General features: G+C 29.8%; 4 protein-coding genes across 5 annotated transcripts; 2 read left to right on the top strand and 2 right to left on the bottom strand.

The window, feature by feature from the left end:
• The first annotated feature begins 3117 nt into the window (after window positions 1-3117).
• Window positions 3118-19134, top strand: LOC123265208 (dTTP/UTP pyrophosphatase). 2 transcript variants are annotated; one of them, XM_044728864.1, is made up of 7 exons: window positions 3118-3289; window positions 3934-4175; window positions 4241-4387; window positions 6069-6218; window positions 10571-10575; window positions 17149-17156; window positions 19081-19134. In XM_044728864.1, exons 1-4 carry the CDS (start codon window positions 3200-3202, stop codon window positions 6205-6207), a joined length of 618 nt encoding a protein of 205 aa, XP_044584799.1. In that variant the 5' UTR covers window positions 3118-3199; the 3' UTR covers window positions 6208-6218; window positions 10571-10575; window positions 17149-17156; window positions 19081-19134. The 2 variants fall into 2 exon arrangements, with proteins under 2 accessions (XP_044584799.1, XP_044584798.1); XM_044728863.1 differs by lacking the exons at window positions 10571-10575; window positions 17149-17156; window positions 19081-19134 and having other exon boundaries at window positions 6069-6228.
• LOC123265207 (SAGA-associated factor 29) lies at window positions 6010-7201 on the bottom strand. Its single transcript, XM_044728861.1, has one exon. The coding sequence runs from the start codon at window positions 7109-7111 to the stop codon at window positions 6233-6235; it is 879 nt and encodes a 292-aa protein (XP_044584796.1). The 5' UTR covers window positions 7112-7201; the 3' UTR covers window positions 6010-6232.
• Window positions 9846-11178, bottom strand: LOC123265206. The gene is made up of 2 exons (XM_044728860.1): window positions 10794-11178; window positions 9846-10696 (listed from the first exon to the last, which is right to left on the bottom strand). The coding sequence occupies exons 1-2, from the start codon at window positions 11176-11178 to the stop codon at window positions 9861-9863; spliced, it is 1221 nt and encodes a 406-aa protein (XP_044584795.1). The 3' UTR covers window positions 9846-9860.
• Window positions 14810-16668, top strand: LOC123265205. Its single transcript, XM_044728859.1, has 2 exons — window positions 14810-16202; window positions 16552-16668. The coding sequence occupies exon 1, from the start codon at window positions 14818-14820 to the stop codon at window positions 16198-16200; it is 1383 nt and encodes a 460-aa protein (XP_044584794.1). The 5' UTR covers window positions 14810-14817; the 3' UTR covers window positions 16201-16202; window positions 16552-16668.
• Window positions 19135-19580: the final 446 nt, after the last annotated feature.

Below are 19580 nucleotides of genomic sequence, written 5' to 3' on the forward strand. Positions count from 1 at the left end.
ACCGCTTATAATTTTTGAACGGCTTGACCGATTTCATCGCGGTTGGTGCCATTCGAAAGGGCTTGACCAAACTTAGATTTTAGAACCTATTGGGGCCGATTCAGATCAACAGCTTTTGAGAAATCTTCAAAAAACTGAAAAAAAAATTTTTTTCAAATGTGGTTTTTTTGGAATAACTTTTAAACGGCTTGATGGTTCAATTCCAAAAACTAATCAGCTCTTAACCTCAAAAAACCACGTCGATCGCCACCAGTCCGGTCAAAATCGGTTGATTCGTTCGAGAGATATCGTGAACGAAAGAAAACCGAAAAAAGTGTTTTTTCGGAATAACTCCAAAATTCCTAGCGCGATCAATTCAAAATTTGAGATTCTTTGTGAGGCTTGAAAAACTGCGTCGAATGCTTCTAACCGCGTAAAAATCGGTTTATTCATTCAAAAGTTATTGTGGTTTAAAAATTAAAAAAATAGTGTCTTATCAAATCTCTATCAGACTTTTGAGCTCGAAGAGCTTTAAAGGATAGGAAAGCAATCTCTTTGAGCTCGGAGAGCTCAAAATAACCCATAAATTGTATTTTTGAGCTCGAAGAGCTCAAAAACGTCATTGGTGCAATTTTAAGCGCCTAAGTATGAAATTAGCGGGAAGTTGCAGGGATGGCCTTCAGGGTCAACCGTTTTCCTAATTTTTTTTGGATCGATTTATGTATTATTTTGAGCTCTCCGAGCTTGGAGAGATAGCTTTTCTATGCTTCTTCGAGCTCAAAAGTCTAAAAATTATACTATCTCATCAAAAACGATCCGAAAAGAAATGTTATGTGAACTTATGCAAAATTATGTAAAGTTATGTGGAAAAAACACTTGAACGAATTGATTGAAATTATGTGAAATTATGTGAAATTATGTGAAGTTATGTGCAGAATACACTTTTCGGTTTTCTTTCGTTCATGATATCTCTTAAACGAACTGGCTGAAATTATGTGAAATTATGTGCAGGAAACACTTTTCGGTTTTCTTTCGTTCATGATTTCTCTTGAACGAATCGACTGAAATTATGTGAAATTATGTGAAATTATGTGAAGTTATGTGCAGAAAACACTTTTCGGTTTTCTTTCGTTTATGATATCTCTTGAACGAATTGACTGCACTGATAGAAGGATTTATTTGTATTAAATAATATTTGTTAATAGCTAACAAATCATTTATTAGAGACCATTTTTTAATGTTAAATAAATATTTCTTAGTATTCAAAATGATTTGTTTGTATTCAATAAATCTGATATTCATTTATTAAGTATTAATAAATCTTTTTAAATACTAAGAAATATTTGTTAAGGCCTAACAAATGGCTTCTAATAAATGATTTGTTAAATATTAACAAATCTTTTTAACTATAAACAAATCTATTAGTGTGAAGTTATGTGAAATTAAATTCTATGTCAAAAGTATAGAAAGACTATCTCTTTGAGCTTGGAGAGCTCAAAATAAGACATAAGTTGTTTTTGAGCTCGAAGAGCAATTATTAGTGCAATTTTAAGCGCCTAGGTATGTAAGTGGCGGGAAGTTGCAGGGATGGCCTTCAGGGTCAACCGTTTGTCTAATTTTTTTTTTTTCTTGGAATGGTAATTTATTATGTCTTCTCTAATTATCGATCCATAAATTAGTCAATAAACAACATTGATTCTTAAATGATTAATTTATGCAAACGCGTCAAATGGTTCGATTCATCCCCGCTTGGGGGTAATTGAACTAATTATATTTAAACTTCAAACCCGAACTTTTAATATAAATAAAAAATATGTTTACTTACCTATATAGCTCTAATCTTTAACCTGTAATTTTGTTGATTCATTTGTTGATTCATTATATCAAGTATCTAATAAAAAATTCAACCAACGCGGGATTTTACACATATACACTGTAGATACTTTAATAAAGCGCTCCGTGCACACCTTGAACCTTAAATTCAACCAATAGCTAGATTACATGCTCATCCGGCATGTTTTGATGGCGGCAATTTAAAAATTTCAGGCACTTTTAGTGCTTGGCTTTATTATGGCATTTATCATTTAAAAATTTAAATTATCTGCGTCATCGGGATCTGCGTTAAAGATTTTCTGTGTAATCGGTTATCTGAGTAATAAGTAATCTGTGTAATAGAAAATCTGTTTAATCACAATCTGCGTAATCGGGATATGTGTCAAAGGGATCTGGGTAATAGCGCCATCTGTGTAATCGGAATCTGAGTAAAAGAGGCCGTCCCCACTATTTAAATTATGAATTAATAAAATAATTTAATATAATCTAAATTACATTTAAATTTGCACTGGCTGGTAGCGTCACCTTCTGGATGCATCTAGAGGCATTACAATATAGTATAGTTATATTGTATAGTAAGGTGTGTTTACATGTGATTTTCAAATGACACTGAAGTTAACAGACATTAAAAATTTTTTTTAAAATTTTAACTGTAAATAAATTAAAATTTACGGTAACAAATCAACAATAAAAAAATGCTTTTAAAAATTTTCACTTGTAATTTTTATTAATTTTTACATGTGGAATTTTTTAATTAAATTTTTTTTATAATTATTTAATATGAAAATAAATTTAGCAGATATTTTTTTAAAATAAATTATGGCATAAAAAAATTAGAAAAAAAATTGACATGTAGAAATCTTAAAAAATAAAAAGTGCAATTTTTTAAAAATAATTTTTCAAAAAAAATTTGTTTATTAAATCAAATTTTTAATTTTTTTTTAACAAACGAATTTGTTAAATAAATTACTTTTAAAAAATTGCATTTTTTATTTTTTTAAATTTCTACATGTCAAATAATTTATTTAGAAAAAAAAATTATTAAATATCTGTTAAATTTATTTTCATATTAAATAATTATAAAAATAATTTAATTAAAAAATTCTACATGTGAAAATTAATAAAAATTACAAGTGAAAATTTTTTAAATAATTTTTTTTATTATAATTGATTTGTTATAAAAATTTTTTAAATTGACAGCTGACGGCTAACTTCAGTATTATATTATTAAAGGAGTGTTTTTATGAATAGAAGCAAAGTGAACGTTGACACAGAAAATAAAAGTGAAAAATAAACAAAACGTTTTGTAAAATTTGAAACTTTTCAACAAGTAAATTATTAAATTATTTATACTGAGTGTAAATAATTTATTGTTGTTGTTTTTAAAATGTTGGAACCAACTTTACATGCATTGTCATCAATGAGAGTCATTTTGGCTAGTGGATCTCCAAGGCGACGTGAAATTATTAAAAATTTGGTAAAGTTTTTATTTTTATAATTAAATTTGATAAATTTTTAATGAAAATTAATTTTGTAACTATTTAATAATTTTTTTAACAAATAAATTATGGCAAAAAAAAAGTAGAGACAAAAATTGACATGTAGAAATTTTAAAAAATTAAAAATACAATTTTTTATAAATAATTTTTCAAAACAAATTTGTTTGTTAAAAAAAAATTAGAAAATGGTCAAGACTGTTAATTTTAATGTCATGATAATTAAAAAAATTTTTTTAACAAGTAAATTATAAAAACAAATGAAAAAAAAATATGACATGTAAAAATTTAAAAAAATTAAAAATGCAATTTTTTAAGAATAATTTTTTTTTTAAATAAAATTTTTAAAATATCAACAATTTCTCTTTTAAGAAATTAAAATTAATTGACATAAATTTTTTTTTTTTATAATTTTATTGCAATAAAATTATTAAAAAAAAAATTTAATAAAAACTTACAAATGTAAAAATTAAACGACATTAAAGTTAGGAGTTACTTGATGATTTTTTAATTTTATTTTTCAAAAAAATTATTTTTAAAAAATTGCATTTTTAATTTTTTAAATTACTGACAATTTTTTTTTTTTTTTGCAGTAATTAATTATGATTTGTTTAAATTTTTTTAGGGAATAAATGTTGAATGTATAACATCAAAGTACGACGAGAATCTTGACAGAAGTAAATACAACAACCACGGCGATTACGTCCAAGATCTAGCTTACTACAAAGTTCAAGACGTGTTTAACAATTTAAAAACTGACAGCGCAAAACCGTCATTAATTCTTGGCGCTGACACAATAGTGACACTTGGAGATGAAATTTTTGGAAAGCCCAAAGACGCTGCTGATGCTGTTAGAATTTTATCCAGGTTGGTATATTAAAAAGAAAAAATTTTTAAACATTGTACATTGATTATTGATTAATATTTTATAGTTTAGCAAACAAGGAACATGTTGTTTACACAGGCGTTTGTATGAAGACAATGGAAAAAGAAATAAAATTTTATCAGAGCGCTAAAGTTACAGTTGGAGATATTTCTAAGGAACAGATTGAGTCTTACGTTAAGACTGGAGAACCTATGTAAGTTATTAAGTTAGTAATATTTTTTACATTAAAAATTATTATCAATGATTTTTTTTTAATTTCTACGTGTAGAATTTTAAAAATAAATTTTTTTCATAATAACTAGCAATCTTACAGTCACTATATGAAGTATAAATAAATAGAATTTTAATTTGTTAAATAATGACTTTTGTTAAATTGCACTGTATTTTCTTAAGTATTGACGGTTTTGAAGATATAAACTCATCCCGATGTTACACTCATTAAGAGCTTTCATTTGAGTACCCACATGCGTTTTTTATATATTTTTCATATATACATATAAATTTTAAAAATATAAGCTCATCACAATGTTATACTCATCAAGAGCTTTCATTTGAGTACCCACATGCATTTTTGATATATTTTTCATATACATATATATATAAATATATAAAATATATGAAAAATTGATGTGGGTATTCAAATGAAAGCTCTTAATAAGTGTAACATCGGGGTGAGCTTGTATCTTTAAAAATGTCAATAGTTCACAAGATACAATGTCATTTCTTAATTATTGACATTTTTAAAGATATAAACTCATTTCGATGTTACACTCATCAAGAGCTTTCATTTAAGTACCCACATGCATTTTTGATATATTTTTCATATATACATATATATATAATATATATAAATATATAAAATATATGAAAAATTGATGTGGGTACTCAAATGAAAAGTCTCGATGGGTGTAACATCAGGATGAGCTTATATCTTTAAAAATGTCAATAGTTCACAGGATACAATGTCATTTCATAATCATTGACATTTTTAAAGATATAAGCTCATCCTAATGTTACGCTCATCAAGAGCTTTCATTTGAGTACCCACATGTATTTTTGATATATTTTTTATATATCCATATATATAATATATATAAATATATGCAAAAATTGATGTGGGTATTCAAATGAAGGGTCTGGATGAGTATAACATCGGGATGAGCTTATATCTTTAAAAATGTCAATAGTTCACAAAATACAATATCATTTCGTAATTATTGACATTTTTAAAGATATAAACTCATTTCGATGTTACACTCATCACGAGCTTTCATTTAAGTACCCATATGCATTTTTATATATACATATATATAATATATATAAATATATAAAATATATGAAAGTTGATGTGGGTACTCAAATGAAAGGTCTCGATGAGTGTAACATCAGGATGAGCTTATATCTTTAAAAATGTCAATGGTTCACAGGATACAATGTCATTTCATAATCATTGACATTTTTAAAGATATAAGCTCATCCTAATGTTACGCTCATCAAGAGCTTTCATTTGAGTACCCACATGCATTTTTGATATATTTTTTATATATACATATATATAAATATATGAAAAATTGATGTGGGTATTCAAATGAAAGGTCTCGATGAGTGTAACATCGGGATGAGCTTATATCTTTAAAAATGTCAGTAGTTTACAAGATACAAGGTAATTTCTTAATTATGTATCCTGGAGACAAAATTTTTCTTATTCTATTAATAATATAGATTAAACTGCCCTAAAATAAAGTAATAAATGTCAGTGTCTTAATTACAAACATGCAATATTTTTAAAAACAATTTCTATCACTACGAAAAAACTTAAAAATCATTTCTTCATTTATTAAATAAAAAATCACATTTTACATAAAAAATTCCAGGGACAAAGCAGGCGGCTACGGAATCCAAGGAACCGGCGGCTGTCTTATCGAATCAATAAACGGCGACTTCTACACAGTAATGGGAATGCCACTGTACACACTGGTCAAGAATTTGAATCAGCTGTACTCGTCAAAATAAATTTACACTTGGTAAGATCCATCAGCTAGCTCTTGCTCTTCTTTCCCTCCTTAATAGAAATAACATACCGCTGAGCGACATTCAACGGCGGTGAGTATCCATCAGCATAAGAAGCATCTTCAAAGAGGACTTCATACTCCTCAGTAGCAGAATTGGGCAGCTGATTAACAACAGCTTTATAAAAGCACGTGGTCTGAGGATAGAGCGCCATAACAATGGACCCTTTGGGGAACAAAGCGTGAGCATCAGTGTCCGGGTTGGCCCTCATCAGCGGCAAGGGCACAACCCTTCTTCTGGACAGAGTGTGCCGGTCCTTCTGCTCCTCGTCAATGTCGTCGACCTCGTACTTGTTGGTGGTGGAATTAAAGTGAACGACCTCCGCTAGGATCCAGTTCTCCTCTTCATCGGAAGAGCTCTTGACCAAAGCCGCGACCATGTCGCCCATCTTGGCGACGTAGGTCGACTCTGCGGGGACCGCGCCGCACAGAGGAGGCGCTTTGGCTCCAGGAGTCTTGCCGACGTACAGCGGCAAGGTTGCAGCGGTGCTCTGGAGCATCTTCATCAGCGCCCCGCGACGAATCGTCTCTTTATTCCCCGCATTCCTCGCCTGGATTCGCCGCTCGTTCCTGATCGCTCGGATCTCGTTGATTTTCGACAGCGCTGACCTCAGAAGCTCTTCTTCTTGCAGCGCGTCCTGAATCGCCGAGTTGTACAACGTTTTTAGCTTTTGTTGGTAGTAAGGAGTTATTTTGTCGTCCGGGGTCACTTTTTCGTGGGCTTTTGTTATGTTGTTTAAATTCACCTCGGATCTAGTTCGCTCTGTGTCGATGTCCTTCACCAGCTGGTAGATACTCTTCAGACGCTCCTGGATCTGGTGCGCTGCTGCGTCTGCTGTGAATGGCATCGCTAGTTTTTTTTTTTTTTTTTTTTTTTAAACAATTTTAAGAACTTGACACTATGCTTACACTTTTTTAGAGGTTAGTGTTGTTATTAGCTGGTTAGTTATTTTTTTTTAGATTAGGTGGCGCGTCTGTCTTACTTCTGTTATGTCCTCCTCCTGGTGGACAACGATAGAAATCTTTATTTAAATTTAAAGTTACCGACGTGGTCTTTGATTCGCCCGGGAATATTGAAATACTCAACTTTATCAACGGGAACTTGTAGGATGAGAAAAATGATATAAAATAAATAAATAATTGAACGGAATTAAGTTAACTGAATCGAAGTATATATTCAAAAGACTTTACACAAAATTAGAAATGAGGTGATAAGTCTGAGCTCGAGTACTATTCTGATTCTTCACTAGAATTTACTAATGTTATGCTTCCGTCTAATGGATGTTATTTTTATTTATTGAAAAGTTTACTTATTGTAGTTCTTTCACCCGGGAGTATTAAAATACTCGGTTTCAGCGCGGGAAAGAAATCATTTTAAATAAAAGAATTCTATTTAGACGTTATTTAATTTTGATCAATAGTATATTGTGTGACTAGGGATGAAACAAAACGATTTCAGACCAGAGTGAAGTTGCCTGCCCTTGCGAAGCGAGGGCTGGCATTACTCGGTCTGAAATCGTGTTTCATCCCACGTCACACATTATATTTTTCATATAAGTTGCATTAAAAATGCTAGTTTCAATGTCTGGAGCCAACCAGAACTAGATAGTTTCAGACGAACAGCGAAAATACCATTTTATTATGAAACTTATAATAAAATAGAAAGTAATAGTTTATTTTTTACCAAACATTATTCGTAAATTGACAAGTTTTCTTTTATCATTCTTATTTATGCTTAATAACAGAATTATAATATGTCAGTACAGTTAACGGTTAGAATGACAATTATAAAGGTATAAAATAAACAAACAATTGATAGGATTGAAAATAAAGCTGCAACTTCACCTCGCGGACAGAAAATCGTCATTTTCTGTCCGCCGGGAAGAAATAATTGATACCTGCCCGGCACAGTCGCATTGGTCTGAAATTGTCTAGTTTCGGTTGGCTCAACAGGCATTGAAACTCACATTTTCAATGCAGGTTATATGAAAAATTATTTAGTTGGTTTCAATTTATTATTCAAGTTGACAAAATATTAAAAAGCTTCAAAATATAAAATTGAGGTTTACAATGACGTGATCTTAGCAATCTAAGCTCTCGGTGAGAAGTGTCGTTACATAGTTTTTCCGAAGAGCTTCAAACTCCGTTCTTCTCCCACCATAACTCCCATACATATATCCGCTCTTGTACATGTATAAGTACACATATTTCTACTACATATAAATGATTTTCACACACTAATATATAATATTTTATATTATATTCACATATATTTATTTATAAATTATATATATTGCAGTGCATTAATATTCTTATTCTGCAAATTAGATTAAGCTTATTACTATTTCTATCAATCTATAGTCTATTAAAACTATGAAATAGTTTAATTATTAATGTAAGAGATAAATATCATTTAATAATATTATTTTATACAATCTTATTCTTTTAACATTAATTAATAATTATTTATAAGTTGGATACAGGATATAAATTTTTAATTTAATTTTTATATATTTCGTTGCAATATTATATTAAAGCAAGTTTAACAAAAATATGTTATTTAACGATCTTATTTTTTTGTTACATATTTGTTACGTTATTATTTGGCCGTTGAAACAAGGGATCATAGAATTTTTCTCACACGTGTCTTTTATGGCTTTTCCTCAGAATCTCAAGTACCTAAGGTTTCTCAGAACTCAACTACAATGTCCCTTTGTACTCGATAATAGCTTATATTTATTTGAAACAAAATATACTCTATATAATAAATATTCTACGATACAGAACCTAAACTTTCTAAATTGGCTAGTGTTCACTATTTAAATTATGAATTAATAAAATAATTTAATATAATCTAAATTACATTTAAATTTGCACTGGCTGGTAGCGTCACTTTCTGGATGCATCTAGAGGCATTACACTAAGTCCGATTCGCAGCAGTAGAAGCGGCGGGGGCGGCTCTCCCTACCATCCGAGTATTCCGCTGTACTGGCCTTTTGGCAACGTTGATTGGTCCTTCTTCTTCCTTCTGGGTCCTAGCTGTACTCCTACTCAGGTACCCGTCCTTTCTAGCCGTTGTTGAACTACCTGGGCTCGCCAGCAGAGTTTTTCCGAAGTTTCATCATACCTGGGAATTTACCGGACTGAGTGGTTGAATTGAACTCGTCATTAATAAGGGTCACTAATCGGCTCAGACTATCTTCTCTTATTTTTTTTATACAATATTTTATATTTCTTAAAGGATGAAAATATATTTTCTAATATTTCTATAATTACTTATGTCGAGAGCAATTAGGTAGTAAATTTATATATTTATGACTTAATCCTCTTTTCTATTTTATTATTCTTACAAGGGGAGGATACGACCTTGGGGAAACCGATTTTGATAATCTTTGACGTAGTGGTAGTACACTATGTGGGTATACTACCTCTGAAATACTAAAGTGCAATACTCAAAAATGGCTGAGAAAAACGCACTCAAAGTTTACCCAGCACTATAATATATTACTAGGTAAATAATTGATACATTAAATTATTCTTTAATAAAAAATTTTTCAATTTTAAACTTCTCTTAAAGCAATATTTTATAATTACGTATTATGAGATATTATTACATGATCCTGAGTGATACTTATGATAAAAACATTCAAAACAAAAAGTTTTTCTACACCAAGAACAACAAATAAATGCTGCTTTTTTACAATGACACGGTATTTTTAAACGGTCTAATGAGAAACACCCATCATTGACATTAGTAAAAAAATTTCTTGTGTCACAAAGCCCGCTGGCGAACCAGGCATATTCCATCATGTCTCGAAATATTGGCGCTGACAATTGGTGATGAATAATCGAATGAATTTTTATGCAATCCTCTCGGGAATGAATTTCATAATTCTTGTCTAGAAGTTCAGCGGTACTTTGCAATCGTTTGATAAAATTTTTCACTTGTCTATAGAAATAGACATCACATGGTTGAACTAACGGAGTACATTTTAGAGGTATAACTTTAAATGTGCATGTAGGCATTTTTTTATCATCCTGAAATATTTCATCATATAATTCTGGCTTCACTTGTCCTGTCCACGAGTCAATAATTAAAAGAAATTTATTTTTTTGAACATATGGCATTAAACATTTCTCTAGAAAATTTTTATAGAGAGTAGTTGTCAGGTTTCCTGATTTTGATGATGTGACAATAACATTTTTGTATTTTTTTAAATATTCTTCTACGTTTTTCTTTATTCTTGGCCCAAAATCACCTGTAGGCTCTTGCAAACAAATAAAAACATGTGGTAGTAATTTTCCAGATAATGTTATGCTATATTGTGCAGTATATGAGTGTGACACCTTGGTCATGTCTTGTACTTTTGCAAACAATGTTTTGCTTCCTTTTTCCGTCAGTGTCCTATTAAACATTGATTGGTATTGACATCCTGAAAATATGAATTTTCAAAAATCTAATGATTAACTTCGATTAAATTTAATAATGGAATAAAAAATAATTAGTTTACCGTTAGAAAATTTATATACCTGTTTGATCTGTATTAATAACGAAGTCACTATCGAAGTTAGATATCAATTGTTTTGTTTGAATGCGAAACATTTCTGCAGAGGCGATAATTTCTGGCATGGTGTGAACTTCTTTGTCTGTTACAAATTTTGTAATTTTGCGTTGACGAATGTTGTGTCTTTGTTTAAATTTTTTTACCCATGGGTCGGACGCTGTAAATTGAAGATTAGGAAACTGACTGGCTGCAGCTAAAGCCCATTGCTGCAAATTTCGTGTAGTCACTTGTTGATAATTTTGTCTTGCCTCGACGAAGCGGTCATACGTCCAAGAATCAATCACATGATATTTATCAAATTTAGTTCCACCATGTTCAACATCTTTTTCCCATACTTTCAAATGATCCATTCTCTTTAAATGACTACATCCATTTTTTTGTAATGTCTCTAGTTTCCATGAAGGGTGAGCTTTTTGCTATGTTTAAAACTTTAATTTTATATTCCAGAGGAATATAATCCATCATTTTTGTTTTTTTCATCTGGAACATAGTTATCAACTGAATTATCTTCTACTGCTTCAAAATTTCCGTCTGGGCATTCTTCTTGAGCATGAATCAATTCTTGATCGCTTACGAACTTCTTTTTATTTAACATATCTAACGTATTATCATATAATTCTCTACCAATCAACATAGCATCTTCAGATAGAGTGTCAGAAGATGTTTTTGCAATTAAATCACTTTCAAGAAGTAAACCTTCATAATACACTACTCCATCTTTTAGCCGTTGCTTCGATAAATCACTATGTAAGGATGTATCAGGAGTGTTTTCATCTCCATGAGAAGAACTGGCTTCGCTTGATGACATTTTATAAATTATAAAACAATTTTTAAAGTAAATTTCACTGCACAAATACGTCTGTTCGTGTCGAAATTCAGAAACTAACTGCTATAGTCAAGCTTCTGAAAAAGTGGTGGGACTAACATAGGTTCAAGGACAACAACATGACTATTCTTCCGGTGGGCCAACAGAGCTCGAATCGATGTACAGTTTACAATAACTCGAGGACAAGAATTATTGTACCCTCATACCATATTCGACCCTTCTTATTGTCTGGCGCAAGCATATATTTTTCAGTTAAACTTATAATGAATATGAGAGTTATAAGAATTATTCATGAATTACAAATATCTCATGATATACACCGTAGATAATTTATAGAAATGAAGTTGAAAATAAAAAAATATTTTATTAAAGAATAATTTAATGTATCAATTATTTACCTATTAATATATTATAGTGCTGAGTAAACTTTGAGTGCGTTTTTCTCAGCCATTTTTGAGTATTGCACTTTAGTATTTCAGAGGTAGTATACCCACATGGTGTACTATCACTGCGTCAAAGATTATCCAAATCCGTTTCCCCAAGGTCGTATCCTCCCCTTGTTAGTCTATTGTGCTGAATTTTCGGGGAGTAAAAATACATTTTAACAATAACCTTTTTTTACTAATAACTAAAGGTCTAGAGTTTCTAATTTTTTTTATTTTTTTTCATTTATTACATTTGGAACAAAAAAAATATTTTTTTAAAATTGCACTTGAAGTTCTTACTAATGAAAATTTTATTATTTTCTATGAAAAAAATTATAATCATTTTTATATGTCGGCTAAATTTAATATGAAAATTAAGTTAGCCAACATTTAAAAATTAAAAAAATTTGTTTTATTGAAAAAATGACTACAAAAAAAAAAGAAAAAAAAATTCATATTTCAAAAAATTTAAAAACTGTACCCAAGCGGCACAAGTAACTTTTTGGTATATTTATAAGATAACAATTTCAGTTAACTTTAAGTAAATTACAAAAGTTAATACAAAACAAACAAAATGAACAACTTGAAAAGTTAACTCTATTATGTCATCTTACAGGTGGCGAGATATTGTTAATAATCTATAATTCTTAATTAGTCAGCAATAAGTTAGAAATAATGTTACTCTAAAAGATGATAATATTAGTATGACAAATAGTTGCCATTTTTTGGATAACTTTTCGAGCATCCATAAAAATGACTAAAGATAAACTTTTAATCAGTAAACCATTACTTGTCCGTTAAATTTCGCAACACATGTGCAACTGGTCATGAGATTGAGCCAACTTTAAACTAACAATTTGTTGATATTTTTCTGTTTGTAAATATTTAGTTATCTTTTCGTTAACAAGTAAAATCTTTTGTTCGATAAATCGTATACAAGAACGCGTGCAGTCTCTTACAAGTTTAGCTAATGCTTCTGCGATCCGAATTTGGAGGGAATTACCATTTGAAGTCACAAATTCACTTAGCTTAAATTCTTTTAAAACTAGTACTTTTGAATTCTTCATGAAACGTCAACGAGATAATGAATCTTAATTTCAAACTTTTAAAAAAGACAATAAATCCTAATTTTCAAACCTTTGATATTCATTTACACATTTCTGTTACATGAGTTTATCGTTCTAGATCATCTCAGATTATCATCTTCTATAATTTGTATAATTTGTACCACTGAGTTTAACTCTTAAATTTTTAATGCTTAATTTTTATACTCAAATTTATTTTTTTTCTTGTATTTGTCATCAACAGACTCGATAGAGTCTGGCGCCAAGTTCCGTTCCCAAGCCAGAGACTACCGAGTGTTCAACAGACTCAATAGAGTCTGGCGCCAAGTTCCGTTCTCAAGCCAGACTACCGAGTGTGTATATACCGTAAGCAGAACGGTTTTTTGAGGTTACAAATTTTTTTTCAAATTTATTTTGATTTTTTTTTTATATGATATTTTATAATAGTAGTTCATGCTTTTTATTACGCGTATTACTTGATTATTATCAATTATCTTTATAATTTCTATTTAAAATTATTAAAAATAATCAGCACAAACTATAGCGACCCAGACTTTTAGATTTGAACTTTTTTCTTATGTAAAAAGCGGACGGCCAGAGACTAAATAATATAAGAATGCATGCTAATCTTATAATAGATGGGAAACTACAGTGAAAAAAAGATATTTGACAGCTTGCAATTACACACGCCAGGCGGCGCAAGAATAACTTTTACATGAACTATAGCTTAAAGGGGATAGTTTGCCACCGGAAATGTATTAAATTAAAATTGTCAATTTTTATTATAATCACAAAAAATACTGAAATCCGAGCAAAAAACAGTTTCACTGTAAAAAAATCGCGCCAAGTCCACGTTCATAAGACTATTAAGAAAAAAAAATTTTATTTCTTTACAAAAAGATATAAAATAAAAAATTAAAAAATCCAAGTAACCGATATGGTTGTATATGATTTTCGGAAATTTAAAAAAATTTTGTTGTAAATTTAAAAATTAAAAGAAACAACTTTGGAACGTACTTGGTGTGCGTCATTGTGTACTTCATTTTTTTTTTAAAGTCCTAGTAGATAGATTTTAGGAATTTCATAAAAAGTGAAATTTTTCGTAACCACGCACACTAAATACGTTCCAAAATTCTTTCTTTTAATTTTTAAATTTACAAAAAAATTTTTTTAAATTTCCGAAAATCATATACAACCATATCGGTTACTTGGATTTTTTAATTTTTTATTTTATATCTTTTTGTAAAGAAATAAAATTTTTTTTTCTTAAGGGGCACAACTAGTGTGAAATTTCGAAAAAATCGATTTTTTTTTTTTTTCATATTTCGGTAGATTACACCTTTAAAAATAACATATTAAAATTTCAAATCAATATCTCATATAGTTTTTGAGTTTTAACATTTTAAAGACCAGCCGCTCGGCAGCTAGAGAGTCCCATTAGCTACGAGACGTACCTGAGGTATTGTTCAGAGTCTACTGTCCCTTCCAGCCCCTATAACACGATTCCAGTTTCTATTGTTGGCTCTCAGGTATACTAAAATATATCATTATAATAATTTCTAGAAATTTTTCGTTTACTGCCATGTAAATTATTTTCGGAGCCAGACGCATTTAGTCTCATTGTGATCGTTGTATCGAGAGCATCATAATTTTACACGTGCTATTTTCTTGAAAATGAGTGATCAATCTTCATATTCTAATAAAAAAGGAACTCACAATGTTCCTAAACATCGATCAATTGCGAAAAAACGCAAGTTTACCGGAAATAGATTTACATTTGAGCAATCTACTGCGAATACCAGTACGTCCGCAGAAAAGTTATTACATAATAATGACAATAATGTTGTGATTGACCCATCTCATGGATATTGTATTTTGCAATTTTTATCAGTTTTTAGTGCAATTAGTAATTTAGTGGTGTGTAAAACCTGTCAAAAAAAAGTTACTTTCAATCAAGCAAGTCCAAGAGGCCTAGGGTTCAAAATTGCTATAATTTGTGAATGTGGCAATTCGTATATTAATTCTGGACCAATGATTGATAACGCATTTGAAGTAAATAGACGTATTGTTGCTGTGATGCGTCTATTGGGCATCGGAATAAATGGGATAAATCTTTTCTGTGGATTAATGGATTTAGCATGCAAATTTTACGACCAAACTTTTGCGGGATGTTTTACGAATTTACAGATTGCAGCCGAAACCATTTGTAAGCTCAGTATGCAGCAAGCTATAAATGAAGAAAAAGAGCTTACATTAAAGGAAGAAAATTCGGAGACAAATTTGACTGTTAGCGGCGACGGTACCTGGAAAAAACGTGGCCATACTTCCCGTTTTGGAGTAGTTACGCTGGCAGGAAAATACAGCAAGAAAATTCTTGATTCATGCGTAAAATCTACATATTGTCAGAGTTGTGTTTTTTGGAAGAAAAAAAAAGATAGCGAACCTGAAGCTTATGAGGAATGGCTATCATTACACGAAGAAGAATGTGATGTCAATCATAAAGGATCTGCCTCAAAAATGGAAGTGGATAGTGTAAAAGACATGTTTGGTCGTTCCATTAGTAAATATGGTGTAAAATATACCCGCTATATTGGTGATGGTGATAGTGCTACCCACAAAGGACTTATAGATTTGAATCCTTATGATATTCCTGTTGCTAAATTGGACTTATCTCGACATGAATTGCTTGATAGATGTAAAGGTAACAATACTCAAAACAACAATGAAAGCTACAACGGTTTACTTTGGCACTTTTCACCCAAGCATCTTCATAATGGCTTCAAAACTATTGAATTGTCAAATAATTTCGCAACTGCAATATTTAATGACGGTTATTCGTCAATTTTGAAGATGTTCAATCTAATGGGAGTGATAGTTGGACCTGCAGCAAGAGATTTTGCGGCTCTTAAGGACAACACGAGAATACGAATCGCTGATCATCGCCAAAGGGCTTCTTCAAAAGAAGGTCGATCCTCTCGAAGAAAAGCTTCTTCAGCTGAACAAGCCCTTTTCGAAGAAGAGGAAGGTGAATTATATGGCCCTGGAATAGCAGATTAGCTGTAAGTATGATTTTAAACCACTTATAACAGTGAAAACGATCATTTTATCTTTAAACGCGTTTTTCTCGAAACAGCATTTTCCGAATTTGCTGCAGTGATTACTCAAAAACAAATGATCCGATCACTATCGAATTTTTTTTACATGTTCTATATATAGTTCTCCGTACAATGACCTATCGATTTTGATCTGATCAAAAATCGAATTTTGGCAGGCCAAAACGACCAAAATTTTGGGTAAAATTCGTCTATTTTTTTTTTAAAAACGCCGCCATATTGTCAATTTTGATTTTTATCGTAGGTCATTGTACAGACAATTTTATCTAGTTTAACGAGAATTTTTTTTTTTTAGATTTCATCCACGGAGAAGGCCGGAATCACTGCAGCAGTGAAGGACCTTTTTTTTTTCGCGCCGTTGGAGATCGACGATAACTTAAAAAATATTTAATTTTTTTCTTCAAAAATTTCACTATAAATTTTTAAAACATGTATAAATATATTCTTAAAATTTTGAAATAATTGATAAAGTATTTTCTTTAATAAAAATTCCCAAAAATCACCTTTTTTTTAGGCCGTTACACTAGTTGTGCCCCTTAATAGTCTTATGAACGTGGACTTGGCGCGATTTTTTTTTACAGTGAAACTGTTTTTGTTCGGATAATTGTATTCCAAAGTAAAGTAAAGAAAAACGATCAATTCTTAATATCTAATATTTTTGAAATTTTATATTTTCATTAGTCATACGTGTACTTTTATTGTAACTCTTTTTTTTGTATACTTTTTCCATCTGGCTATACTGCCTTGGCATTGAAATTAAATAATAAATAAATAATGTCCCGACTAGTTACATCAATTATACTCAGTATATTCAGTGCATTTCTAAGTCTGGATGCAGATTTTTTTAATTAATTGGCGAAGATTAAGTGAAAATAACATCGACAAAGGCAAGTAAATATAAATATATATTGATATTTTTATATTGCGTAGTGTTCAAATGATTTTAATTGTTCAACTTCGTTAATTATTTCAACAGAGTTTTTGGTGGCAAAGTACGGAGAAACTAAGGATAAAGTAAAAGATCGTATTAAAGAATGGTTTCAGAGATCAAGTGATCGCTTAAAAGCTCATTAGAAAATTAAAGAACCCGAACACCTTAAAGAGTCGACAAAGATTTGAGTATTTATCATTTTAATACTAATAATTTTAGTAAATTTGTTTTTTCCTAATTATAATAATATTTAAAATTGTGATGTTTGAATAGTGGTCTAAAGTAAAAAAAAAACCGAGCAAAAAACAGTTTCACTGTAAAAAAATCGCGCCAAGTCCACGTTCATAAGACTATTAAGAAAAAAAAATTAGGAAAACGGTTGACCCTGAAGGCCATCCCTGCAACTTCCCGCTAATTCCATACGTAGGCGCTTAAAATTGCACCAATGACGTTTTTGAGCTCTTCGAGCTCAAAAATACAATTTATGGGTTATTTTGAGCTCTCCGAGCTCAAAAGTCTGATAGAGATTTGATAAGACACTATTTTTTGAATTTTTAAACCGCAATAACTTTTGAATGAATAAATCGATTTTTACGCGGTTAGAAGCATTCGACGCAGTTTTTTAAGCCTCATAAAGAATCTTAAATTTTGAATTGATCGCGCTAGGAATTTTGGAGTTATTCCGAAAAAACACTTTTTTTGGTTTTCTTTCGTTCACGATATCTCTCGAATGAATCAACCGATTTTGACCGGACTGATGGCGATCGACGTGGTTTTTTTGAAGTTAAGAGCTGATTAGTTTTTGGAATTGAACCATCAAGCCGTTTAAAAGTTATTCCAAAAAAACCACATTTGAAAAAAAAATTTTTTTCAGTTTTTTTAAGATTTCTCAAAATCTATTGATCTGAATCATTCAAAATAATTTTCAAACCTAAGTTTGGTCAAGCCCTTTCGAATGACACCAACCGCGATGATATCGGTCAAGCCGTTCAAAAGTTATAAGTGGTTCACATACTTTCACACACACACACACACACACACACACACACACACACACACACACACACACATACAGACACCGTGACAACCTCGCGGGGATAGTCAGGGAAGCTTCCTATGACCTTTAAACGTCGAGATCTGATGAAAACTCGATTTTTGCAAAACGGGGTGAAAACAATAACTTCCCGATTTTTGAAAATCTTCGATTTTCTTAGCGGGAAGTTAAAAATTGTATTTCTTTACAAAAAGATATAAAATAAAAAATTAAAAAATCCAAGATACCGATATGGTTGTATATGATTTTCGGGAATTAAAAAAAATTTTTTTGTAAATTTAAAAATTAAAAGAAAGAATTTTGAAACGTATTTAGTGTGCGTGGTTACAAAATATTTCACTTTTTATGAAATTCCTAAAATCTATCTACTAGGACTTTTAAAAAAAATTAAAGTACACAATCATGCACATAATTGATTTGTTAAAATTTTTTTAAATTATATAAATGCAATTTTTTAAAAGTATTTTTTTTTTAGTTTTGATTTAATAATTGAAGAAAAATTTTAAAATTGAAAACGTCGGATTATCTTAAATTTATTTAACAAAAAAATTTGTTCTGAAAAATTATTTTTAAAAAATTGCATTTTTAATTTTTCTTTTTTTTTTCTACTATTTATTTGTTAAGAAAATTCCTAGAAGCATTAAATATCTGCTAAATTACACTCATATAATCTTGATATTAAAACTTACAATAATAAAAAAAGAGCCGACATTTTTTATTTTTTTATTTTGCTTAATTTATTATTATTTTCAAATAATTGCAGTTGTAGTTTTTGAAATTTTTTACAAATGAAAAAAAATTTTTTTTTTTTTAAATACATGTTAGAATTATTCGGTTTTTTTTATCTTGCTACCCCGGTATCAATTAAAGAGAATGATAAGAATTATGTAGCAAAAAAAAAGTGACAAAAAGAAAGTTCGAATTAATAAAATACTCACAGTTAAATAAAATAAAACCGATCAAAGTACGAAGCGAGTCAATTAGAATTAATCGAGGTTGATTAGCTGGTGGACAACAAGCCCAAGTTATATTATTCTATTCTAGAAATTACTTTGTATCATATTAATATTATAATTATTATTTTTATATGTATAGCAATAGAAAAAAATTTAATTAATTTTTATGAAGATAAGTGACTTGAAAAATATAATTTTTAAATTATAAAATTAGTAATTAATCATTATTATTACAATTTTTTCACATTTATTTGTTATAAAAATAAAAAATTGTCTGTAAATTTTAGTATAAATATATGAAAATTAATTTATCAGATATTTAATTATTTTTATAATTTTTTTAACAAATAAATTATGCAAAAAAATTGATTTTTTAAAAAATT

Source organism: Cotesia glomerata, linkage group LG5 (assembly GCF_020080835.1).
Source record: "Cotesia glomerata isolate CgM1 linkage group LG5, MPM_Cglom_v2.3, whole genome shotgun sequence".
NCBI classification, from domain to species: Eukaryota; Metazoa; Arthropoda; class Insecta; order Hymenoptera; family Braconidae; genus Cotesia; species Cotesia glomerata.